The sequence below is a fragment of the Ciona robusta genome, chromosome 6, assembly GCF_009617815.1.
Source record: "Ciona robusta chromosome 6, ASM961781v2".
Classification (NCBI taxonomy): domain Eukaryota; kingdom Metazoa; phylum Chordata; class Ascidiacea; order Phlebobranchia; family Cionidae; genus Ciona; species Ciona robusta.
In genome coordinates this window covers 2,126,547-2,152,234 of record NC_143240.1, presented here as the reverse complement: position 1 = coordinate 2,152,234, position 25,688 = coordinate 2,126,547, and the positions used below count along the sequence as shown (strand labels likewise).

The following is a 25,688-nucleotide window of genomic DNA, read 5'->3' as shown; positions in this document are numbered from 1 at the left end:
AAATAATCAATCAAAATCCACATCAGTTGACGGGACAGAAAAAAAAATTGTGCCAATTGCAGTACTTTACTATAGACATTGAAAAACTCGCTACCAAAAAGCAAGCGCATCCGTCACATTAAATACAACTGATGTAATTAGTTGTTTTCGCTTTTTAATAGATGAGTGCCATAGTATATAATGGGGATAAATTTGATAAACATCTTTGTTAAAAGGGTAATGCCTACAAACAAGCTTGGAGTGTTTTAGACAAATATATTAACCAGAACAAATATATTATAACAGCGGAACACGTGAACTTACCGAAATACTAGAATCTTTTCCAATAATTGTCAAAATTTGCAGTCGCTGGACGTCTGATCTATTCTATTTTTTGAGGGTGAGGTCCTTTTTCTTTTCAAAGACAGGGGATGAGGTCCTTGTCAAGGATCTGGGATTTAGGCCAGATTTGGCCCATTACCCCAACACCTAGGAAGCCCATTTCAGTCTTTTATACGACCGGTGCCGCTCCATCACGAGCTCCATTGACAACAGTTCAACCAACTCCATCACAGTCGCTAGACGTCACTAGAGATGAAAATATTTTCGCTTGCAGGTAGAAAAGAAGGAAAATATGGCCAAAACGTCTGGGTTTCATTCTGTAATGGGATTTTGGATTAGTTACAGTCAAAAATGGAAGCATGGACCGCCTGGTTAGTTATTATAATGCTAAATTTCACCCTAGCATACAAGGTAATCTGTAAATATGTTGCATCAGCTGTTTTTTTGTGTATGCTGCCGTGTGCGTAGATACCTTTATGTAGATTTATCTATTAAAACAAAAACTTTGTTTCTACATATAAAATAAAGAAGGTACATAAAATATAGCAAATGGGTATAACGTAGCTATCAGATATGACGTAGCAGATAGATATGACGTAGGGATTAAATATGGCGTGGTATAGCGATCACATATTAGATGTGACGTAATATATATGCGATGTAGCAGTTAGGTATGACGTACATAGGTAAATAACATATTTAACTTTGTAACGTAACAGGTACATTGTGCCGGCCTCGGAAACGACGACGAATTGATTTTAAATACAATAGAAAGAGATTATCCTGGTATAAAAATTCATTCATTATATATTTTGCATGTTTCAATTTAATCCCCCCAAAAATAAAAACTTGTAAGCGGGTACAAGGTGTATGAAACAGAACACCCGTTTTATAACGACTGTCTTTACCCCGCCAGCAGGCGATAAATAAGTTACATTCGTTGGTTTGAATTACAACATTGCAAGATTTATACGGTTAGATATTTATACTTAATAACCATCGCAGTATTATTTTTATTTAATTGTTTTCATTTTACGTTTCGTTAAAGAAAAATTTAAAGTTGATTTTATTTATTACAGAAACAGTAAGCGAGGTACATACTACATTAGCAGGTAAAACTTTTTAATGCTATTTTTTTTCATTTTCTAATTACAATTTTTTAATTAAAAATATACCTAAAGTTAAAAGAAACTACCTTTTTTCCTAAACATTTATTTTTGGCGTTTTCTAATTACCGTCGTTTACAGTTTCCTGTTACGTCACTGCCGATAACGTCACCAGCACGGTCCAGTCGATACAATGCCCGAGCGGATGTGACGTCACAGACGATAAATTGTGGGGCACTGGGGTGTACTCGGGAAATTCCCGTATATGTGCTGGGGCAATACACGACGGCAGAATAACAGGTACTTACTAGCTACCCTGGGATTCGAATCGACGAACTTCGGTTCTCATTTATAAAATAGCTTGGATCTGTAAAATGGAAACAATTATAACATAACGTTAAATGTTTATTTTACTAATCTTTTACATTATAACAGAGTAATACAGTAAATTTCGTATCGTTTTTTCTTAGTGTATAATATCTGTTTAAAATATAGTTTTGTACTGTGGGGTAAGATGGATACCGTTAACACATAATATCCCATCATTTATACTTGTGTTTTTAACAATTAACAACGCTATTTTATGGTCACGAGAGGATATAATATGTAGGCTATAGTAGGGTGGGGAAAGATGGGACACCTTTAGCATATACCATCCAAATATCCTGATCGTGTTTTAAACAATTAACAACGGTTTATGGGAGTCGTGAGGATACGGTTTTATAATTCTTTGAATTTTCATTGTTTCGTACCAAATGGGACGAGAGAATAGAAAGAAAAGGTGTTCTATCTTCCCCTACCCTACTATATACTTTATGGTAGGAACTGGGGGTCACAATACATAGTCTCCGCTTTTTAGGTTTATTTTTTTAACTGTTTAAAATATTAATGAGAACATTTTTAAAACAGCTGAATCCGGGGGTCTAGTCACAATACGAAAGCTTAAAGGCCAAACTTATTACGACGGCACAATGCAATTCAACGTCACAAGCAGAAATCATACAAGATATAACTCATCATTTCAATTTCAAAGTAAGATATTTTATATGAGCCAACTCTGGCCTGAATCTCAGGTCTAATAACGTGTCATGCTGCAGGACCTCGTCCTTATAGAATAGAATGTATATATACAATGTTGGGGTAATGGGCTAACTTTAGCCTGAATTTTAGGTCCAATGGCGTGTCCCGCTTTGAGGCCGCGTCAGTGTATAGAATACAAGAAAAAACTCCTATCTAAACTCCGACTAAATTTTGTTCATAAAATTTTTGGCGATCTTCTGATTTAACAGAATATTGACTATATATGAAAATGACGTGCGTTAAATTTTCGTAACATTTTGACTGGAAAACTGCAAACAAACACATGGTATTATAATTATTTATAAGCTTGCCCGAGGACCTACACGTTTAAGGGTGGCATGGTAAAGTGTTTGTATAACATACAGTTAACGTTGACGTACATATACTGTTGACATAAAAGCAATATTGCCCTTTAGGTCAAAATTCTAATACAGTGGGGTGGGGAAAGATGGGACACCTTATCATTCTATTTTCCCGTCACATTTGGTAGTAAACAAAGCAAATTTAAATAATTATAAAGTTGTATTCTCACGACTTCCATATACACCGTTGTTGATTGTTTCGATCAGGATGTTTGGATCAAAAAGATTAAAATTGGTTTTAATCTCTTTGTTTAGATATAATGTGCTAAAGGTGTCCCATCTTACCCCACCCTACTATATAATAGCATAAACCGTTAGCACCTAAATTGCGTATTTCCTAATCTCGTTTTGAACAATTAACAACGCTCTAATAGATCTACGGTTATATAATTCTGTAAATATTTTTTTGTGTACTACCAAATAAGACGAAAAAAAGAATAACAATTATATAAATTATGTGAACATTTTTTGTTTAGTACCAAACTTGACAAAAAAGAATGAAAAAATTTCCCATCTTCCCCCACCCTACTATAACACTTAAAATGTTGTTCTATTTCAGGCTCCTACGCAGGCAGACAACCGCTTTACGCAGGTAAATGTGTTGTGATAAAATATAGCTCTTATATGGTAAAGTGTGAACCTTTTTAACGTATATACACATAACATTATTATAGGAGTTATATCCCTGTGAATGTACCTTACGGCGATTTCTGTGGTTTGACGAGTGCACGAATAGACAAATAGACGTTACCTTATTAATTAAATCGGATTATCGTTTGAATTAAATACGGATTATTACAACAGTTGTATTTTGAAGGTTATATATATACAAAAAATTCGCATGTTTATATACCGTACTCCCACGACTTTAAAAGCGTTGGTAATTGTTTAAAACACAATTAGGAAACATTGTGCACTAACGCTATACATCTTACCCCACAGTAATATAATGGCTGCGACTTTCTCTACATAAAAAATAAACATTTTAATAAAAATGTTACATAAAACATACTAACTGTTTTAATTTTCACCGTTTTTAGTTTCGTGTTTGGCCACAGCAGAATTCACTCACGAAAACGAATATCTTGTCATATGTCCGCCTGGTTGTGACGTCATATCCGGGGGGTTATGGGGCACGGATCGTTACAAGATGACGTCATATTTGTGTGGAGCTGCAATACACGCAGGAGTGCTGAACGGTAAGTATAAAAAGTTGTAAAAAAATAACTTTATTTCGGCACTTAGAAGGGTTATTTTTAAACATCAACTTAACAAAAATTTAATTACCCCCAATTTCCATGACCATATTAGTTAGGCTATTAACTATTTGAGAAGGTATATGTAATGATTATATATATATATATACATAATGAAAGGCATAATGAAAGCCTTTACATAATGAAAGGCATAATGAAATAATGAAAGGCTTTATTTAGTAATAATTTTTTTCCAAAATCAAGAAAAGTAAAATTAACAATAATGAAGTAAACAGCCCACCTTCTTACTAAACTTGATAGTGACAAAAACTCTTTTGTCTTCACAGCGATTGTATATCCGAACTTTCAACAGGTGCCCGCATTGACCGCACATTTCTGTGGATAGAAAACATTTAATTAAGACTTCAGTTGTTTTAATTACAAAGCAAAGGCTAGATTTTAATTGAAGTTTGGTCATAAAACGCGCTATGTGGTTCTGTGCAAAAAGTTTACAAGTGTTTGATTTAGAACTTTAGAAAAATAAAGCGCTGTACAAGTTTATTTTAACTATAGATTAACGAGACAGAAAGAGGAGTTCATTATGTTAAAAACCCACAAATGCGTAGAGAGTCGCAATTCATGGCAAGTATACGTGTGAGAGTGCACGTTCTATTATCCTTTGTTTAAAATAAAAACGGAGATAAAAAACCAAAGTGATTAAATCGCGTGAAAATCACGTCGCAATATAACGAACATTATTAGATAACGCAAAAGCGCCTGAACTTTTTTGTACAATAAAATACAACATTATTAAATACGTGCATTTTGACATAGCTAATCTTAAAGTAAAATTGCAACCTAAAACACAATGAGGAAATATGGAACGTGGGTGCTGGCGGTATCCCATCTTACCCATCAGTATTATATATATAAAAAAAATATTTTATTTTTTCAAGCTACAATTGGAGGTCGTTTCTCTGTAATGAAAAAGTCGGGTCAAAGGTCATTTAACGGGTCAACCAGCAACGGTGTGACGTCACGAAGTTGCGGTAAAGAAAATGTTGGATTCGTCATCAGAGGTGACGTCATAAAATCATGGAATTTATTAGGTCATGAAATAAATAACAGGCTAAAGTCTTTAACACGGAGTTAAAATTGTAATTACAGATTTTTACTTTTGACATTTTTACTCAAGTATTTTTACCCATAGACTACGTGTAACGACTGTCAACTAGTTGCTAATTCCATTCTTTTTGCTGTGTTAATCAACTATTTTCATTTTTGTTTTGAAGGGAATATTTAAAACGATATGGTATATAAGTATATAACATTTTATCGCGTTTTTCAGCTTGCCCACAAACGCTCTCTGCAGTAATAGCAGGTTAGTACCTTCAGCCCTTTGTCTGTTATTGTGTATTCTCTGTATGATGTGTATATGCGGTTAAGGACCGGTAGAACCAGTTCTCTATGCCTGGTATAATCAGCTTAACTGAATAGGAAGAGCTAGAAGTGAAAACAGCTTTACTTTATATGCTTGTTGGTGTATGACGCATATAATCTGGTCGACTGTTATGGGTTGACACATAAACTTTAAAACGCCCGCTATTTAAAACTTTCAAAACTAGTTTAACAGGTCTAAAAATTTTTAAGAACTGTAAGTCCGAAAATTGTTAAAAAATTTACGATAAAATTTTGGAACGTTAATTTACCCGTAGTGACGTGCGATTTCCGAGCTGATGACGTCATCGAAGATGTATTTACCGTTTCGTGCCCGTCCGGCTGCGGTGTGCTTGGTGCTGTTATAGGCAGTGGGCCATATTCTGTTACATCAAATGTGTGTGGAGCTGCAGTACATGACGGAATACTAAAAGGTATTGTCTATATATAAATAGTATACTGTGGGGTAGGATAGAACAACTTTAGCACAAAGTATCCAAATGTTCTGATCTTTTTTTAAACAATTAACAACGGTCTATAGAGAAGTCGTGGGAATACGGTTTTATAATTCATTGAATGTTCTTTGTTTACTATCAAATGTGACAAAAAAAAACAGTAATAAGGTGTCCCAAAAAATGATAAGGTGTGATTTTTTAGAATTCTTGGGCGGTGACGTCACAGTCCGCAAAGTAACGTGGTCAAATTCGTACCAATCAAGTCGTCGTAACGGAGTGACGTCAGAAATGGGAACTACATACACTAAATCGTTTGTTCTTAAAGGTATATATGTTGGGAATAGGAAAAATTATGTAGAATGTAAATTATCTTCTTAAATTTGCAGACTCAACTATGCCATACCCTGAAGTGTTAGAAGGTAAGTTTTAAAGTACAAATATACAAAAGCTAAAAAAGGCTAACAAATATTTTTTACATTTGCTCGTTTCTCCAGTTTCGTGCAGCACCAAAGCGTCGGATATTTTGGACGACACATTTACAGTCGCCTGCCCTGGGAACTGTCAAATTTTCCAACCGCTAGACGGCGTGGTTGGGACTCGAGTTTATGCAGAATCGAGTTCTATTTGCAAAGCAGCGCTACATTTTGGCAGCATAACTGGTAACTTTAATTGCTCTACTATAAAACTGAACGCGTTCAGATTGTGTCATTTTTGTGGCTATATAGGGTGTTGTACCATATGTGTAAACGACGTCATAAAAGTGACGTCATTAAATTATGACGTAATATTTGCTCCATAAAATAAAAGAGGTGGGCCATGGCATAATGAAAGTGACGTCGTCAAGGTGCGTCGTTAATGACGCCATAAAAGTGACGTAATAATATTTTCAGCAAACAACGGAGGTGTGGTAATTGTAAGAAAAATGGGTAAACTGCAAAGATTTGAGGGGTCGCTAAGAAACGGGATTCAGAGTCACTCAAGTAACTTGGAAGCTGAAAGGGCGTTCGTTTTTGGAGGTAAGAAATGATCATACCTGAATAGGTCTTAAACTCGGAACCCATAGATCCGCAAACACATTCAAATTTAGAATGACATGATAAATTAACATATCATTTAAACGTCTTGTGAAGTTCTCGTGATTTAATGTGTTTTGGGAGCACTGTTTTTAAATCATATAATGTTAATTTTTATTGCAGGAAATTTAGAAGAATTAGATCTTCCTTTGAAAGGTACGAAAAGTAAACATGACTCAATTTTTCCACCGCTTAGTAACAATGCATTTCAACCAATAAAATTCGCTTTGTCACTTTTGGTGACTCGTAAGCTGGCACGCGGTGAAAAAAAAAACAAACAAACAGAACGCCCGTTCCATAACGACTGTCGCTTTCCGGCCATGCGAGGGTAAATAAGTTACATTCATTTATCTACAGTGTCTTGCAACTTTGCGGCACACAACTCACTGCAAGCAGAATTCAACGTAAAATGCCCAACGGGTTGCCCGCAAGTAAATACAGACAACGGAAGATTCCCAGCATACACAAGCGTTTGTGGAGCAGGTAAGACTAAAAGGGGCGCAGAAAGATAACAAGTTTAAGAACCACTGATCTAAATCGTAAATTTCATAAATCGTATAGTTAGATTACTATATAAAAAACTTGCTGCACTTTTCGTTTATTTTCGGACTAAAACAGCTTGACTTTATAGAATGCCACTGTCGTAAAGACAAATGTATTACAATAGTACGACCATAAGAAAATCGCAAAATTCCCTTGGCAAATTTTAACCCGAAAGCAACTGATTACATTTTCTATACTGCATATTCCAGCAAATAATTTCGGCACTGAATTTGTGACCGTTATCAAAACAACTGGAATGTTGGACAATACAGCTGCGTTTAAAGACCGAAGGGTTGAACGTTCGAATCCCATTAACACCGAAATGTTCGCTTATAAAGGGGAATTCGTAGTAATTGGTAAGAAGAATTGGGGTTTGACATTTGTATAAAATAGAACACCTGTGTTATAACGACCGCGTTTTCCAGCCACGCGAGGATAAAGTAAGTTACATTCATTCATATTTGAGTAAAATTTTACAAATACATATTTTTTCAGAACAACAACATCCATCTTTACGAGTTGCAGCAGGTAAGTGTTTTTGTTTCTAGTTCATTTTGGTGCATATTATTGGTACCAAAAACTCAGTAAAAGTATTGCAATTGTCAACAATTTTTTTGTTGTCGTTTTTTTTGCTGTATACACCAGTTTACTAAGCTACCACCTATTATACATTTTCAAGGCTTCAGAGAAACAAAGTTATTTTGTAATTCCCAATGCTTAAAACTCTATAAGATGTACATGTTTTCTTCATAGCTAACTCTGGTCCAAACACCCCATGGTGTACCTTACCATTACAGGATAGAATACCGTTTTCTAAACCCGAAATAAAATTGTTAAAACCTTTAGTTTCTTGCACCACACGGGCGGACCAAATTTCCAGCCAGGTGTTTATGGCAGTTTGCCCACAAGGCTGCTTAAGTGTCCAGCATAAAGTATGGGGTACTGACGTTTTCACTGATGATTCTTATATCTGCTCTGCTGCTTTGCACCAAATGCGAATAACAGGTAATTGTATTATCATGAACATTGTTTTCACTATGTTTGCCATGCGTTGTTTAACATACAATTGGCAAAAATGGGTAGAATGTCCCTATAAATCGCATGGCGTGCCTCGTCGTATAAGACCCTATCCATTTATAATAGAATTTGTATATTTCGCTTTATTCCAGATTTTGGAGGGCTGGTGACAATACGAAAACAGCCAGGTGTTCGTTCTTATCTGGGTTCAACTGAGGAAGGCGTCACCAGTATGTCACGTGACCAACCCTGGGATACGTCATTCGTGTTCCAAAGTAAAGCATGTTGAAAATTAGTTTAATAGATTTTTAATTCGTATGTTTTTTAGATACCTACAGACACAGTTCTTCGGTTTTCACAGGTACAAAAAATAAACTATTGCATGCTTTTTTAGTTAGTGGAAAAATACTAGTCCCGGTATGATTTAAATAACTTTACCACATAATACACTTTTCAGCAAACATTGTCGGTGCGCGTGTGTTTGGGCAATTGCTCCAACTCAGTGATCACTTATTACAAGTTGTCTAAATTGTCAGCCATATATTCAAAATGTTGCCTACAACTTGTATGCGGGCACGAGGTGTATGAAACAGAACCCGTGTTCGACGGTTGTTGCCCAGACACGCAAAGATAAATAAGTTGGAAATACTTTTTAGATTTATTCAACAACCGTTATACCTAACAAATAAACGTATTTACTGCAGTGCGATGCGACACGGTATTTTCTGCGTTTAGCGACGAACGATTCGCAGTGCTCTGTCCACCCAATTGCTTATCAATGACAGACGAAACTTACATTTGTGTTTCAGCAATTAGAAATGGAACTATAACAGGTAAACCTTTAGCACATAATATTTAAATCTCCTGATCGTGTTTTAAACAATTTACAACGGTTTATTGGATTCGTGAGGATATGATTTTATAATTCTTTGAATATTCTTTGTTTACTACCAAATGGGACGGCAAAGTAGAATGAAAGGTGTCCCATCTTTCCCCACCTTATTATATTATACGTGCTTGGACTTTATGCATAAAGTCATAACAACAGACTGTTTAAATTGGCTTTAAAAGTCTAACAAATATCATTTTAATTTCAGACGCTGGCGGTGTAGTGACTGTACAAAGCATCGCTAACGCAGACCGTACGATGATCGAAAGTTATAGATTTGTATAACCAATTAGGCAACAATATTGGTGTAACTGTGTTTGGATGTGTGTTTTTACACCATAAGTGACTTTTTTTGCCGAAGAAATTAAATCACCCTTTGATTGTGAACGTGAAAATGGGACATTGAAAGCAGGTTCTAAAACACGGATATTCTATTGTGTGACGATTAGATCACTAGAATATAAAAAAAAAAAACTTTAAAAGATCAAGCTGAAAGAAAAGAGCAAAAACGTTTTTTTTATGGCCTAGCAATCCCCTTGTACCTTATTTTTATCTTTAAAAAAAAGTATACATACTACACTAACTTAAAATGGCAATTTATTGCATGAACGTAAACCATTTACTGAAAAAACGAGCCATGCACACAAGCAAATTTTGAACCTGTATGACGTCAGAAAACCTCATTTTTTGCACAAATTCAAATCAAAACAACCCGATTTTTACATGGTGTTTCTTACAAGCTGGGATCACGCAATCTTTTAACAAATTCATCAACGACGCACGAGCCTGTAACGAATATTGCGTGTTTGCTTGATAATTTATATTATACCAACTTTGGTTAGTGCTTAATGGCCATAAAGGAGTTGTACTAATTGCCAACTATAAATGCATGAATGAATGTAACTTGCTTTATCCTCGGGTGACTGGAAAACGACAGTCGTTATAACATGGGTGTTCTGTTTCATACACCTCGTGCCCGCTTACGAGTTACCACATATGTAGCTTTGTACTTTTTGTCTGCCTGACAACTCAGACCGTCAGTGACCACTGGGTCGGAGCAACCATAAAGAAAAAGTAAACACTACCAAAATTGCCTGCTTTGTAATTTGCAAGCGGATAGAAAGTATATGAAGCCTTAACACATAGCACGCCATAGGATACCCATGTTATACCTTTGTCAAGCCAAAATAAAAAAAACTTTTTGTACCAATTTGGTTTAAAAATCACATCAAACTATTTTTTTGTGAGAAAATAATAATAAATCGTTAATAATAAATCTAAATTTTAAATTTGGTCTTTCTGACTGTACTTCGTCTAAAACTTCATATTTTTTAAGCCTGGCACCAATTTAAAGTCTATATAACAAAAAAATTATATTAAAAATTTAGATATAACCATTTTACCTCTCGTATGTCAATTAAACGCTTTAGTTTTACATCTCTCCAATTCCAATCGATGACAAACGCTCGAGTGTGTTCTAAACTGAGAGCATCTGTAAGAAAAAAGGTATTTTGAGAGCATTATTTTCCAATCTAGTAAAAAAAGTGTAAAAAATAAAGAAAAATGTGCAATGGAAATAAAACTAAAAGTATATTGTTACATAATATGTAAAACATGGGGTGAAATTTACACCCAACACTCAAAAACCGATTTAAGTCAAAAACAATCAAAGTGTCTGTTGTAGTACTGTATTGTAAAATAAAAAAAAGAAATAAAACACACAGAAAATAGTCACAAACTATGAAGGTACAATAACAAGACAAAGCGACAACATAAGCGGAAAATAGCACTGGTAATGTACAAGTACGTTTGGCAAAACACTATGCAACAAAAAAATGTAGTATCATGTAATTAAACGGTCAGAAAAATCCTCATGGGGTAAAAATACACAGAAACATTTAAAGAGTGTGAAACCATAAGATAGACTAAGAGCTGTTAACAAAGTATAAGTTGTTTTCACTGATTGTTTGGTGTTTTTAAAGTGGCAAAGACGATAATGATAGTATGTATACAACTGAATTTGTAAAATAAAAGCGCATTTTAGTTTTTAATGTTGTAAAAGCACCTAGTGTAAGAAAGTGCAGACACTTGAGGTTACTACCCAAGAAGAATCGATTTATTTTGGTGTGCTAAAGTGGAGCCCATTCTGAAATTTGAGTACCCATCCCTCTTAAAAAGAGACTTCTTAAAAATAACTGCTATTTCAAACACTTGTGTTCTGATTGGTCAATGGGGAGGGTGGGGCAGGGAAGCCTTCTGATTGGCTGCTTTGTGATGATGTAATGGATAATGAAGGGCTGTGATTGGACCGTCTCGTTGATGTGGTTGAATGGTTTTCGTCAATACCACTATCAACAGCGGAGGGCGCTGTTACAGCCGAGAATGTGTCAAGAGCGCAAGGCTTAAGATTGGGGTTCTAAAAATAAAAATATAAATGTTAGTTTCTGCGATGTATAATATAATATGAACTTATTCGATAATCTGGCATGCAAATAAAATAGTGGGACAAAATTATGGTTTTTTAACCCAAGCACAAATTCAAACATTCACATACCAATTTAAAGCAGTATTAGAAAAAAAAAATTATAAAAAAACTTACTGAGTCTATTCTGTTGATCGTCTCTTCTACACCATCTAGTGATACATCATAATACATTTGCGAAACGCGCACTGGCTCCCTCTCGTGGTAACGTCTACGAGGAATCCATTTACCTGGAACATAGAACAACAATTAATTATATTTCTGTTAAATTAACATTTTTTCGACTAGTTCTATTTGGTATGATGCATTTTTTGTATAGTTAACTTTTTTTATTGCAAGGCTTGACAGGTGACCTGGGATTTTATGCTTGAATTGGTGCAAAACTTTGTGTGTTTTTGTGTATGTTAAATATATACAGGTCAACTATTTTTTTTATGTAAAATTAACTAAAAGAAAATCTTTAGCCTCTTCTAGTTTGGACTTTATGCTCTTTAGTTATAAAGCAAGGTTTCATAGCATGAGTTATAGAGAGGCCCATATAGAATACAAAACAATAAAAAAAACTCAGTCCAATTTAGCCTACCTGTTTTTCTTCTCCTTTCAGTGCAGCAGAATATGCAAGCCACAATGAGTATGATAACAAAAAGGACTGCTATGCTTATAAGGGCAATAACAAGGGGTAAGCCTAAACCACTTGCTCTTGGTTGGTGTGTAGGTATACTTGCATCAGTAACTACATAGGTACTGCCATTGGATGTGTTTAAATCTGATTTTGTTACAGCATCAAATGTAGTTGATTTTTCATACGATGATGTCATAATGTTGGATTGTGATGTATTTTGATTGACAGCTTGAGTAGTGTAAGTTGTAACAGAAACATTATCGTTGTCAGAACTACTTCCTTCATAAGCTGTTATGTCTGTTGTAGATAAATGAGTTTCTGTTGTAGTTGAATTGACTGTTGTTGGTGCTAAAACTGTTGTAGGTTCAATTTCAGTTGTTGTTGTAGCGAGTGTTGTCGAAATTGTTGTTGTTGTTGTTGTTGTTATACATTCTTGGCAAATCTCAGTTTGATTTTGGCCACCCGGTGACCCATCTTTGTGATGGTAGTCTTCCACATGGTGGCAGTGGTGAGCTTCTACAATATTTCCAGCTTTGTTTAAGCAATCTCGAGTTCTGTGAATGGAAACAGAAAAAATAAATCGGTTTCCTGAACTGTCAGGCATCAATTACAAAAAAATAAAAATATGCTAAGAAATAATCACCCACAAAGTTACATACATACAGGATCAAAGTGTGTAAACATCCACTTTGTGGTTGCTGCCCCACCACGCAAAGATAAATAAGTTACATTCATTATTTTACAAGTTGTTAAATACGGTGACAAAAACAGCTAAATTTCCTAAATTCTAATCATCATATCTATTCTACACGGACTCGTATAAATACGGCTGTAAATACAAAAACAATACAAGCATAAACATTCCATTTACCTTGTCCTTTGACAAGCTACAGGGCTTCCACATTCACCCCATGTTGTCCACTCTTTCCAACGATAACAATTTGATTCGTCCAATCCATTTAAACAATCCTGCTGGCCGTCGCATACGCGAAATGAGCCAATACATTCTGCAGTGGTTGTGTTAACACCAGGGTCTTTAGGGTCAGCACGGAGAAAAACTGAACACCTGAACTGCATTAGACAGTAGCGACAATTGTGTTCGTCTGAGCCATCCATGCATTGCTTTGTTCCATCACAGACCTGTAACAATATGTGCTGAATAAATGCATGTAACTTATTTATCATTGGTTGACAGGGTAATGCAGAAGTTATAGGTATATATGTTGGTACGAATGTAATTTGTTTTATTTTTGCGGTTGTTGTTGAAACTACAGTTATTATAACATAGATGTTCTGTTTAATAATTGATACACCTCTTGACTGCTTATGTTTGTAACTTGGTGCGTAATTGTTTATTTGTGTATGACTAACAATTTTGACAACCCATTTGGAGCAAGTGTCTTGGCCAAAGACACATATGCTTACAATGGTAACAGAGACAAGTCTTAAACTGTAATAATAGCTAATAGGTAATGCATGGTATGTATGTGAGTGTCTTGCTTTGCAAGCATTATCGATATACATGCGTTGATGTTGTGTAGTTTAAGTATCTTGTCTACAGTGCAGGCGTAGTTTGCACTTGACAAAACACTTAAATTGCTCCAAAGTAACTAACCTGTGATAAAGGTATGCATCTTGGGTGTGCTCCACCACATAAGAAACCATCACATTGGCCACCATACCAGTTACAACCGGTTTCATCCAGTCCCATTTCACAATCTTTGCGCCCATCACAAACCTGCAAAAAAAATCAATGTAAATTTTTGTTGACAAAATTTCAAATGTTTTAAAGATATAGTAGGGTGGGCGGGGGAAGATGGGAAACCTTTGGCACATAATATCCTAATTTCCTGATCCTTTTTTAACAATTAAAACGGTCTATTGGAATCATGAGGATACGGCTTTAAAATTCTTTGAATGTTCTTTGTTTACTACTAAATAGGACAAGAAAATTGAAGAAAAGGTGTCCCGTCATTCTCCACTCTGCTATATATAGAAATTAGTTGCCACACACGAAAATGCATATTTTCTGTTTCCTTTTAACATAGTTTTTAATGACAGATGTATAAGGTGTATCAACTGTATTACGAAGTATCAAATCGGAATGTTATATATGCCCTAAATAGATCTATGACAAATGTTATAACAAGTATGTGAAGATAAATACGTCTTTTTGTAATATGTATAAAACATAGAAAAGTTACCAAAAGTTTAACATGGACTTCTTTAAAACAAACAAAACATCTATGGCTTCAAAAAGATCAACACCAGTTGGTTTAATGACCAGTAAACGACAAATTACCTGGTTGGTTCCAACGCATGGGTCTGTATCATGGGAATCGTTGCATGAGAATTTGTTTGTACCGTTACATTCACGGCAGTTGAGTTCGTCGCTCCCATCCACGCATTGCTTCACACCATCACACTGAGTGAAAGTAAAGTTAACATATGGAGGCATTGAATTTAACAAGGTAGTATTAATATTTTGCTATATGCTATGCATGTGGGTATGAACAATTTGTGTATAAAAAGACATCCCTGTTATAAATCGGCGTGGGCATAAAGTGTAGGAACACACAATGTGTGTCTGACAGTGAGCATGAGGTGTATAAATACACCATGTACGTCTGGTGTATAAGGTGCTCGTGTTATAACTCGACAGTGAGCATGAGGTCAAGGAATGCAGCAAGTGACGAAACAAAACATCACAAATCCAGGTCAACTACATAATAAGCTTTATCCAGTCGACAACGGGTATAAGCGCCATAAGAGCGTCTTAACAGTAATCTGTACTCTGTTTTACGCCTACGATATATCGAAAGCAGGGACGACCTGACCTAATTATGCAGTGGGGAAAAGGCCAATTAAACGACGCATTAGAGTCGTAAGAATTTTTAACGACTTGTATTTCGTTTCACATAGGAAATAAATAGGACACGATGCAGCAGTTGGTTTGTTTGTAACTGTGTTAGATTTTTGCCGGTAATTAACAAAATTTATTAGCTGCATTTGACTTGTAAGCGTGTACCTAAAAATTGGCAATGAAAATCGTTATTAAAAAATAACTGTCGCGTTATAGCATCTGTCTTCTACACCAGTCACACATGGTGTAATACACCTCATGCTCACTGTCGAGTTATTAAATGAGTGTATTTATACCAACATGCACATACGTGTCGTATTCACACACCTCATGCTCACTGTCCAAAAGTATGGAAAAGATAGGATATCAAATTAAATAAGTGAACATAATTTACCTTTTCCCCAGACGAGCAGGTTCCTCCTGGCAACGAGGGTATTACGTCACAATTGCCCCTGGCAACCAGTTGCCCACTACAGCATTCGTAATTACTTAATCTTCTTCGATTGATAAGTCGTGTTTGTGACGCATTTCCACACGTCACACATGCGAATGTGATGTCATCATATTCGACCCAACCGTCGCTCGTTATTGTGACGTCATAACGGGATGGCTGGCACCACCTGCGCTCGGCTGCACCGAGACTAATTATAACAACCAATAAAAAACCTTGAATCCAGTAATACATATTTTCAAATAATTTCCGTCTTGATGCTAAAATTGTGTTTTCTTCGTTGTTTACAGTTTTTAACTAAGTCCTTATTAAAAAAAAACGCTGGATAATACAATGTATTGTGTTGAATAGAAACTCTTTTCTTTAAAACTGACACTCTATTTCAATTTAAAATAAAATCAAAGCTGCAAAATTGTCCTGTACTTATAGTTTAAGTGAAAACTGCCCTACGTGGACGTTCTTAAGTCTTGTAAACGCCCATCCTTTTTCCTTGTAAGTCTAATCTGCATTTGTAAGAGTAACAAAGTAATCTGTCCCTAATTAACATTAACTACAAGTACACACATCATGGGAAAAGCAAATATTTAGATTTCGGATTAACTCAATTGTAATTGAAATACAATGTGTACCACAGCTGCTTTATTACATTATTAGACTTGTTATTAACTGCCTTCGCATAATTTGTTTGTTAAATTTGCAATAAAAAGTAGGCCTTATTAAAGCTAAAATGTATTTTACACCATAAAACATTAAAGTAAAACGCCACAGTCAACGCCAAGTGACCTGCTTTACTAATGCCTACCAATCTACCATTATTTCAGACATTTGCCTTCATTTTACAGCTGGCAGCGACTGAAATACAAAACATTTAACGAAAAACGTCAACAGTATACTACGCAAGCAAAAGGGTCTTAAAGGCGTTTTTTACTATAGAGTGGCGTTGTTTCTCTTTTAAAAGCTCGCTTTGTATAACGAACCAACGACTCGTGAAATGCAACCTAATTCGAATTTCAGAGCACTAAAAACTAAACATATAAAACATTTCTGCATTATCAGTATAGATTGCTATTGTAAACCGCTAACTAGGGTAATGGGCCAACATAGGTTTAATTTCAAGTCCCCGGTGTCTCGCCTTGGGACATAGCCCGCATAGAACCTTCACTGTACGTTATAGCGTAACTGTTAACATATGCACCAGTTGCCGGGATGAGCAACTGTCTAGTGACTCTTGTCGACCATTGCACCTGGTATGTGTTATGCTTTTTCTTTAGAGACCGCCGCGTTTCTCGGTGGTTGTATTATAACACCAGCACCTCCGCTTTTGAGCGAAAACTGCTTTGAAATTGAACCCAGAATATGAGATCTTATAGCACGGATTAGTTATCACAAGATCGGCGCCTTTTCGGTACCACGGCGGGGTCCGCGGCACCTCAAAGTCGGCGGTTTGCAACCCGATCGCCCGATCTTCTATCTAAATCGATTCATAAGCTAAACTTAAACGGGCGATAACTTTATTACTTATAATGAAAAGAAAACAAGTGTCTTGGCATCGACTTATATATGCCCGGAAAGGGGTTTAGTGTAACGGTATGTGATGCTTATGTTAAAAAGACATATATACAAATACAGCTATACAATACATTAGAAAAGTGATTATCAAATTTTCTACTTGCGTGCACCTTTATATTCATGCAGAGATTTTCTGCAGCTCAATTCAAAAAAGGTACTAGTCATAGATTTCGTCATTTGCTATTAACTTGATTGATTTTAATAAACCTAAATAGTAAATAAGTTGTACGGATAATATCTTCACGCTTACAAGTATTACGCGTGCAATACCTTACGAACCACTACTGTATAACAAAATACGTATATACCAAACACCGTAGAAAGGTATCATAATACCACGTTAACTACGTTCTAAACGTTCTGCAGGTATTCCATATATAATACGACGCAGTTATGTTAATGCAGCTGCGTAATTCGAGACTGGTGATTTAGCATTCACATTACCAAATTATGTTTGCAATCCTAATACATGTGACAGGCGGTTTAAATATTACCTACACTCTAAGTACTATTTAATATGCTTAGACCTTTGGCTTAGGCTAAGCAGAAGGGTTCACATTATTAGACTTGTCGATGCTAGCTTATGGGTTTAACTAATACTAATTAAAATATAGACCGAAAACACTATATGTAATAGTCCCTACAATTTATAGAAGGTTGGGGTAAAATGGTTCATGTTTTTATTCTCTTTGCTGTCCTATTTGGTAGTAAACAAAGAATATTTACATAATTCTATAACCGTATACCCGCGACTCCAAAATATCGTTGGTTATTGTTAAAAACACGATTAGACAAAAAAGGACAATGAGTGTTGACGATTTTTATCTTAACTAAGAGTACTATACTAAAATAAAGGCTAAAAACATTCTGTAACTACTTCATATTAAATTGCCTACTATAAACGTTTTCTAACTAAACTAGTTGGGCAAATGCTGATAGAAAATATAGGCACTGTACACAATAGCTAACACACATATCGTTCGCTTTGACTTTTCTTAAATTATTCAGAGTTCTAAAACAGAGAAGGCACCTGTTTAGGTAGATTACTACGATTGCGGTAACATTTTGTTCGGTAAAGTATAAGCGTCGATAATTAGAAAAAAGCTATTTCAAATTAAGACTGCACTAAAACAAAGAACAACGAAACGCAATTAAGGGCGAATATAGATTAGTCTGTACATGCGCAATTAAATACAAAATAAAAACGAAAATGCATTTGCATGTTCTCTATCTACGCAATATACTTATATATATAAACGTGACGGGTATAAAGAAAAACGGCCCTCGTATAAATAAAGCGAAGTTATTTTTTATAAACACGAGGCAGAATAAAAACAATCTCTAAAAGCTAACACGCATCCCTATATCGAAGACATGTGCAGGACTACCCAGCTTTTATACTTATGCAACGAAATTTAAACAAGCAAAACGACCCGATTTAAACCCTGGTTACTTAGTAAAAAAAAATCGATTTTTTAAACAAAAACACGTAAGTAATGATGTCCAAAATGTCGGAAACGCGTCATAGCACTCATTATTAGGTAACAATACATTACGAATTGTGCTGCCAATGCCTAATAAGCGTATTTGGTTATGAGTGTGTTCATTTAACCCCAGAATGACCTTAAATGTACCGGAACAAAAAAAGGTCAAAACAGCAAAAAATCGAAACTATACGAAATGTAGTAAAACTAAAACACAACGAATATTACTATATTAGGTGTACATATAATCGCAATTATTTTTTAAAGTGACGTTTATTGTTTAATAACCAATTGGTATCAAACTTTAGACAAAACGGAACACAACTTGAGAAATTTAGCTCAAAACAGACACTTAAATACGTCCTCAAACGGCCTACGTATATAGTCAGAACTTGTCAATTTTTGATATAGCTAAATTTAACAGTCGTCTTTGAAGTAAGCGGTCGTTTTATAAAGGCCAATAGTTTAGTTAATATTCTCAGGGATTAGAGTTACATATAACGCGATAAATGTACGGAATTGACCTGGAACACAAACCAAAACACATCGACATATGAGAACGAAAAACAACGGCAAATAAACTAATAAAATCTTCACTATATTATAAATTTAAACTGTGAAGTAATAGGCCCTCTGTCCTAAATCTAGGCCCATAACATATATCACGCTGTAGGACCTCACTAGTATAAAGAATAGAATTAAAAAATTTTAACTGTAAACTATAGGGTAATAAGCAAACTCTGGCCTACAGTATAGTTCCCCTGGTGTACTGTGCCGTAAGACCTCATATAGTATAAACCGTGATATACTTCTATATAACCTTTAAGACCTGTAACTGATCAAAAATATTTTCCTTTTTATAACTAATACAATTTTTTTTTCGGTCTAAATAACAAATACTTAAACTGCAGCGTAGCTCTATGGTAGTCTCTATTGTTGGCAATAACAAATAATTCAACTTTACGTAACGCAGCGCCAAGTTACGTTAAGCAAGCATATTTCGCTGCATGATCTTTTTAAAACAGTACACACGCGTATACATGCCTTGCTTAATACGCTGCAAGTTGTAACGACTTTCTCTGGTATTAAAATACTTTGCTATATCGCTTTTAAAGAATAAACGAAGAAGTCTATTGACATACATACGCCCTACGTATTTACACATATTCACGGATATTACTTATTCCTAAACGCTAGTGTAATAGTAGGTAGGGGTAAGACAGGATTTACTTTACAGTGCATTCTCACGGCTTTAAAAGAGCGTTGTTAACTGTTAAAACAAGATTACGAAATATGGGTATTATGCGCTAACGGTATTCATCTTATACCCCACAGCACTATATACTAACTCAAGTTATTTGAAACAGTTTTTGGATTGCACTTGCATTTTATAGCAAGCATGACGTCATCATGACGTCATATTCGGTGCCCGTTCGTACCGGTTTGAAATTCGGAAGCCTACAACACCGGATATCGCGATTACTACTGTATTGCTCTATTATGACGTCACAATAGTAGGGAAATCGGCGCGTGAGTATGAGTCGGATAAGGTGTCAGCAAAAAACACGATAATGAGAATTTTAAAAGTTATTACATGGCAGAAGAATCGTCACAAAAATAATCACCCTTAAGTTACATATGTGGTAACTCGTAAGCGGGCACGAGGTTTGTGAAAAAAACATCCATGTTATAATGACTGTTGTTGCCACGTGAGAATAAATAATTGACAAAATAAAAAAAAACGGAAAAAATCCGAAAAATACAAAATGCGTCAAAATGTCTACGCGCGTGTGTCGTCATTATTTTTCATAGCCAAAATTTATTTTTGTAAAAATTAAATGTCTCGTTTCGATTTCATTCATATACGGCTCACGGAATATGTTTTAGGGCGTTAGCAGTATGAAGTTACAATGATAGAAATTGTTTTAGGATTAAGTTGGCAGTTTCCGGACAGGAGGTATTATGACGTTATAAGGAAAACGCGCTTTGATTTATATGTATTTTGTGACGTCATAATACGGTACGTAATGGCACGGAAATGGAATAAGCAACAACGTTTTTTTCTTTTTTTTTAAAATTAAAAGTATTTTAGACGAACATATAAAAAATATGGTTACCCGTATATTAGTTACTGTACTATATGCCCCAAATTAAATTAATTTGAGACTAAAAATAAAAAATTGTTGTTACTACTGTAAAAATAGAAAGTTAAATATGGTGTACCTTGTAGGATAAGAGATCGGATTCTTTCCGGTGTGCCGACGGCGAAATGAATGACGTTTTCCCGCAGAAGTTTGACTTGATCGTCGATCTTCATGTGGCGCGCAAATAGCTTTATCGACCTGGTTTATACGTTATGGACTTTAATTATACCGTTAAATGATATTCCTAAAGAGATATTATTTCTATTTTATATAGGTGAGAACCTATGGCGAGCCAGCCATGGAATTTAGTCCCAAATTAGAAATGGAAATGTTCACTATAAAAAAAAAATAGAAAATGTTGTTTCTCTGTCCAATTTTAGGAAATATATTTCTGATTCAGCATCATGTATAAAATAGACCATATCAAAATGGTTGAAGTTTACATATTCTAAAGAGTGAGGCCATATACGGCGTAACACCCTGGAACATATATAGAGGCCTACAGCGTGTTTGCTCGTTACCCTGACACCCAGGGTGCTACAATTAACTAATCACCGACCACTGGGTTGGGGCAAAGTTCGGTATAAGTGTTAAGCATCAAATGGTAGCTTAGTTTATGTTAAGCTGAAGTAATAGTGTTTATGCACACATGCACAAGAATTTAGCTATTTATTTGCTATAGTTATCTATTCACACGCGTAAAACGTGCGCACATACGCGTCCTGCTGCGTTAAAGCATGTAAAAAGTGCCTATTTTTGCTAATATATTACCTTGCATCTTTGCCCTTAAAAGTCTTTGCTTCTGTGTTAAATTTCGACGCTCGAAGTGCGTTGCCACAAACCACGATGATCAGAGGCGACATCTTGTGACTGTGAGCTGTGCTTAAACGATGCCACTTGGGGGCGACTGTAACAACACATTAGTTACAAGCATTCTGTTACTTCTGCTACCAGGAAAAATGTAAATAGTCTTATTCTGAAGACGTTAATAAAGTCTTGTCGGACGGCATACAAAACGTTGGAAATACACTATGTTTTTAATACCAGATGAGTTTATAAATTAGGCATTAGGGACTTACTTTGTTTAAAATACGACGTGGTAGTGTGTTCTTTGTCGACATTGCATGCTGTGAAATTGGATTCTAAAAAATGTAAGAACTTTGGAATTAATCACTGTTCAGTCCTTTTTTAAGACATTATAAGACAATAATTTTAAAAAAGTTTGGGCAACAACGATAGTTATAACACGGGTGTTCTACTTCATACACCTTATGTGCCTGTTTACGATTTACCACGTATGTGAATTTGTGGGTGATAGTTTTTTTCGATCTGGCTAAAACTTTAAACAATTTATTAAAAAACACTGGGTTGGAACAATTCCGTTTTTTCCCAAGCACAACTCGAAGATGTTTACGTCATGATGACGTAACAAAATCACCTGTTAGCGAAATGTCCTCAAATTCGAGCTTGGATAATTTACTAAAGTGAAGTTTGAGATAATCTCGTAACATCGTGGGTGAATCCCCTTGATCGGGAAGCTTAGCTTCAGTAATTCTCTGTTAGTAAAAATAGAAAAAGAAATTATTATAATTTTTTAAGTAGTGTTATAGGAGCAATGGTAAACTGTTTAAAAAAGAAGTTTTTCTAAAAAAATTAAATAAAACGGTGTTCTGAAAAAATATTAATTTTTCAAATATTGTCAAAAGAAGGAATGTTTTAAAATCGCGAAAGTAGAGATATCGTTTGTTTTTTACTCAAAGTCCACTAATAATTTTAGATTTGTCTCCCCATAACTTAGAACTTGGGTTGAAAACACAATATTGCAGTCTGTGCATAAACCCTGCGTGTGACCTGTATGGCTATATATGGCTTCGTAATGTATTGTTACCTACTCATATCACGGCTTTCGTTTTTGTTTAATTTTTAGTAAATATTTTTATGTTAACAAATAAGTGGAAGCTAAAAAACAAAGCTGTAAATTGAGTGCAGATTATAGGTCATGTGGCTAATGCATTTTATATCAAGATTTTAAGTTATTTTTACATTTTAATTTTTTTTATTAAATCTCCGTTTTAGTGTTGCAAAACTACTGATGTTTGAAACCAGTATATGTTAGCGCACATTGTCATGTTTAAACCTTGTGCAACACTGCATTTTTTGAAGATATTTTTACATTTTAATGTTTTATTGAACTAAACTCCGTTTTAGTGTTGCAAAACTATAGATTTTTTGAACCGGTATATAGTAATCCACATTATAAAGCCTAAGCCTTGTGTAACACTGCGGCAGCATATATGCAAAGGACCGGATGCTAAAGGTTAATTTAATCAAGGCTTAATACTGAAGGTTCTAACACGCTTATTTATCTATTATAAGATCAAAAGCACGCTGTATTAACCCTGGACACTTTAACGCATGCTTTTACGCAGCGGAACGCGTGTGTGCGCGCGTTTTACGCGTGTGAATGGATAAGTATAGCAAGGAAATAGCTAAACTCTTAAGCATGCGTGTGTGCATACTATACGTAAACACTATTACTTAAGCTTAGCTTAAACCAGCTGTTAAGAGTTTTGATATGTGAAACTCTAATATAAGTGTAGCAAAGGGATGTGTTTATGCAAAGCATTTAGCCAACACAATAATAGCTTCAGTTAGACTGTATACAGTGTATGGTGTATAACAGTGAGGTTCCATTTACTTGCACATAACTGTATTATAGGTGGTAGCACAGCGTGTAGGTATGTATTCTACAGTATAGTGGAAAGACAGTCTAATATTGCACATTAACAAAATAAACATTAAAATTAGTTTTAAAGTCTTGAAAACGGTTTCAAAACGAAACACAATTGCAGTTATATTCCAGAAATGCAAAAGCCATTGTAGTTAATATTCAATAAACTGTCCCAGTTTTAATGCGACAGATTAAATTTGCATTTGAGCAATACATATACTGTATAGCTGAAACACATTTTCTGTTACACAAGGCTAAAGCGTTTTAAAATCGAACCAAGTATGATTTTAAACATAACATGTTTTAACATTTGTTAAGGTTCAAAGTCAAACGGTGGCACATATACCCTTTTGGCATGGTCACTTTTATGCGGGTAAGTACTCGCATATTTACTCGCAAAAACAAAGTTAACACGCATAACGTCATAAGCGTGTTACCTGCTGTAGAAGGTTGGTTGTTACTCGCATTATGCGAGTAAAGAAAAGTATTGTGATAGTACAGTTTCACTTTTAAGAGATTAATCATTTTCGGATATTATTTTTACAGTTTTTAGTTGCGGATCGTTATTCGCATTAACTTTTTACCATGCAAAAAGGATACTAGTGTGTTAGGACAATGTGCTAACTAAGGCTTAAATGCCAGTCCTCACAAGTATATGAAAAAAAAACAAAATACCCAAAATACCCACTTTTCTGTTTCGCCTTTTTTTCTTTTTCACTTCTGGTTCCTCGTTTTCTGAAACTACTATTCCTGAAGTCGGTTCGTTCAGTTTACGTTTCATTTCTTTGCGTTCTGAAATAAAATACAATTGGTTTAGGATACAATTCATAAAATATTGCTTTATAGTTCTCTTAAAATTGGTAAATATGTTTAAAAATGAATATAAAAAATATTTGTTTGGTTCAATACAACGTTACAGCTCATATATGGTAGGGTTGGGGAAGATGGGACAACTTTAGCACATAATATCCAAATATCCTCATCGTGTTTTAAACAATTAACAATGGTCTATGGGAGTCGTGAGAATACGGTTTTATAATTCTTTGATTTTCTTTGTTTACTACTAAATGGGACGAGTAGGTGTCCCATCTTCCCCCATTCTACTATATGAAAGTGAAACAATTGTCTTTATTTTTTCCAACAGTCTGGTTAAAATAGTAAACCATCTTTAGTTAGAAATTAAAAAACAACAAAAGCGTTTTGAGTGTTTGACGTTTTAAGAATATTTATATTGAAACTGTAGTAAAAACGTTATTTTTTAACTTCTGACATTACTGAAGATGGGTTTAATTTTAAACTGAAATGTTTGGAAAATTCAAAACAAATCTAGGATATATGTGCATAAAAAACGAGATTTTTTCGTCAGTTTTAACACACGAACATTGCAATATATCTGGGTTACAATTTCTGTATTGAAAGCAAGTTTATTTTATTAATAGACCAAGCAGGGCATTGCTATGTAGTTTTATTGCTCCTGGAAATTATCATGAGTTTTGAAATATTTTAGCGCACAGGGCACTTTGTTGTTGTTGTCATGACTAAGAAATTTGCGGTATATGTTCCATTTATTAAAAGCGTTGCGGGAATTTCGATACTTGGCAAAAATGTCACGCTTGGGAATTCAGTATCTTATTCAATGTTGTTTTCGAATAGATCAAGACAACGCAATTATGGTGACGTCACTGTGACGCAATTGATTGAAAGGATCGATAGACAAGGTACAAATGAAGTGTGAACTGAAAGAGAAGTTACTTTAGAGCAACACTATAACTGGTAGCATGGTTTTCGCACCATAATTTAGATCAAAGTGTTTAAAAGTTGGAGACCATAATAGGATTGTAAAAGAATTAGAAATATATTCAC

General features: G+C 34.9%; 3 protein-coding genes across 5 annotated transcripts in view; 1 reads left to right on the top strand and 2 right to left on the bottom strand.

The window, feature by feature from the left end:
* The first annotated feature begins 612 nt into the window (after positions 1-612).
* On the top strand, positions 613-9,866 carry LOC149734842 (uncharacterized). Of its 3 annotated transcripts, XM_089879704.1 has the most exons (23): positions 613-732; positions 1,041-1,107; positions 1,401-1,433; positions 1,569-1,727; positions 2,337-2,459; positions 3,429-3,461; positions 3,910-4,068; positions 5,022-5,144; positions 5,414-5,446; positions 5,781-5,936; positions 6,160-6,282; positions 6,344-6,376; positions 6,452-6,616; positions 6,848-6,973; positions 7,154-7,186; positions 7,388-7,513; positions 7,783-7,929; positions 8,069-8,101; positions 8,420-8,578; positions 8,743-8,865; positions 8,919-8,951; positions 9,295-9,423; positions 9,688-9,866. In XM_089879704.1, exons 1-23 carry the CDS (start codon positions 673-675, stop codon positions 9,762-9,764), a joined length of 2,253 nt encoding a protein of 750 aa, XP_089735830.1. In that variant the 5' UTR covers positions 613-672; the 3' UTR covers positions 9,765-9,866. The 3 variants fall into 3 exon arrangements, with proteins under 3 accessions (XP_089735830.1, XP_089735832.1, XP_089735831.1); XM_089879706.1 differs by lacking the exon at positions 8,420-8,578; XM_089879705.1 differs by lacking the exon at positions 1,041-1,107 and having other exon boundaries at positions 649-732.
* A 193-nt stretch (positions 9,867-10,059) lies between these two features.
* LOC149734838 (protein CMSS1-like) overlaps positions 10,060-25,688 on the bottom strand; it is a 42,453-nt gene continuing 26,824 nt past the window's right edge. Inside the window, exons 2-8 of the mRNA XM_089879728.1 lie at positions 24,514-24,617; positions 22,533-22,650; positions 22,174-22,236; positions 21,866-22,001; positions 21,174-21,292; positions 10,883-10,971; positions 10,060-10,265 (exon numbers count right to left, since the gene is read on the bottom strand). Of these exons, the coding sequence (XP_089735854.1) occupies positions 10,182-10,265; positions 10,883-10,971; positions 21,174-21,292; positions 21,866-22,001; positions 22,174-22,236; positions 22,533-22,650; positions 24,514-24,617 (713 nt within the window). The 3' untranslated portion in view covers positions 10,060-10,181. The remainder of the gene's footprint in view (positions 10,266-10,882; positions 10,972-21,173; positions 21,293-21,865; positions 22,002-22,173; positions 22,237-22,532; positions 22,651-24,513; positions 24,618-25,688) is intronic.
* Positions 11,152-16,548, bottom strand: LOC149734841 (uncharacterized). The gene is made up of 7 exons (XM_089879715.1): positions 15,841-16,548; positions 14,886-15,008; positions 14,199-14,321; positions 13,455-13,723; positions 12,545-13,137; positions 12,079-12,191; positions 11,152-11,895 (listed from the first exon to the last, which is right to left on the bottom strand). The coding sequence occupies exons 1-7, from the start codon at positions 16,129-16,131 to the stop codon at positions 11,683-11,685; spliced, it is 1,725 nt and encodes a 574-aa protein (XP_089735841.1). The 5' UTR covers positions 16,132-16,548; the 3' UTR covers positions 11,152-11,682.

Bases quoted from the DNA above. Each gene is read 5' to 3' on its own strand.
- LOC149734842 (XM_089879704.1), top strand. From the start codon at position 673: ATGGAAGCATGGACCGCCTGGTTAGTTATTATAATGCTAAATTTCACC. The intron at 5,145-5,413 runs GTGACGTCATAA...CGCGTTTTTCAG, and splicing joins TGTTGGATTCGTCATCAGAG to CTTGCCCACAAACGCTCTCT. The intron at 5,937-6,159 runs GTATTGTCTATA...GTGATTTTTTAG, and splicing joins ACATGACGGAATACTAAAAG to AATTCTTGGGCGGTGACGTC.
- LOC149734841 (XM_089879715.1), bottom strand. From the start codon at position 16,131: ATGTATTACTGGATTCAAGGTTTTTTATTGGTTGTTATAATTAGTCTC. The intron at 14,322-14,885 runs GTAATTTGTCGT...TTTTTTTTGCAG, and splicing joins CATGCGTTGGAACCAACCAG to GTTTGTGATGGGCGCAAAGA. The intron at 11,896-12,078 runs GTAAGTTTTTTT...TTTTATTTTTAG, and splicing joins CGATCAACAGAATAGACTCA to AACCCCAATCTTAAGCCTTG.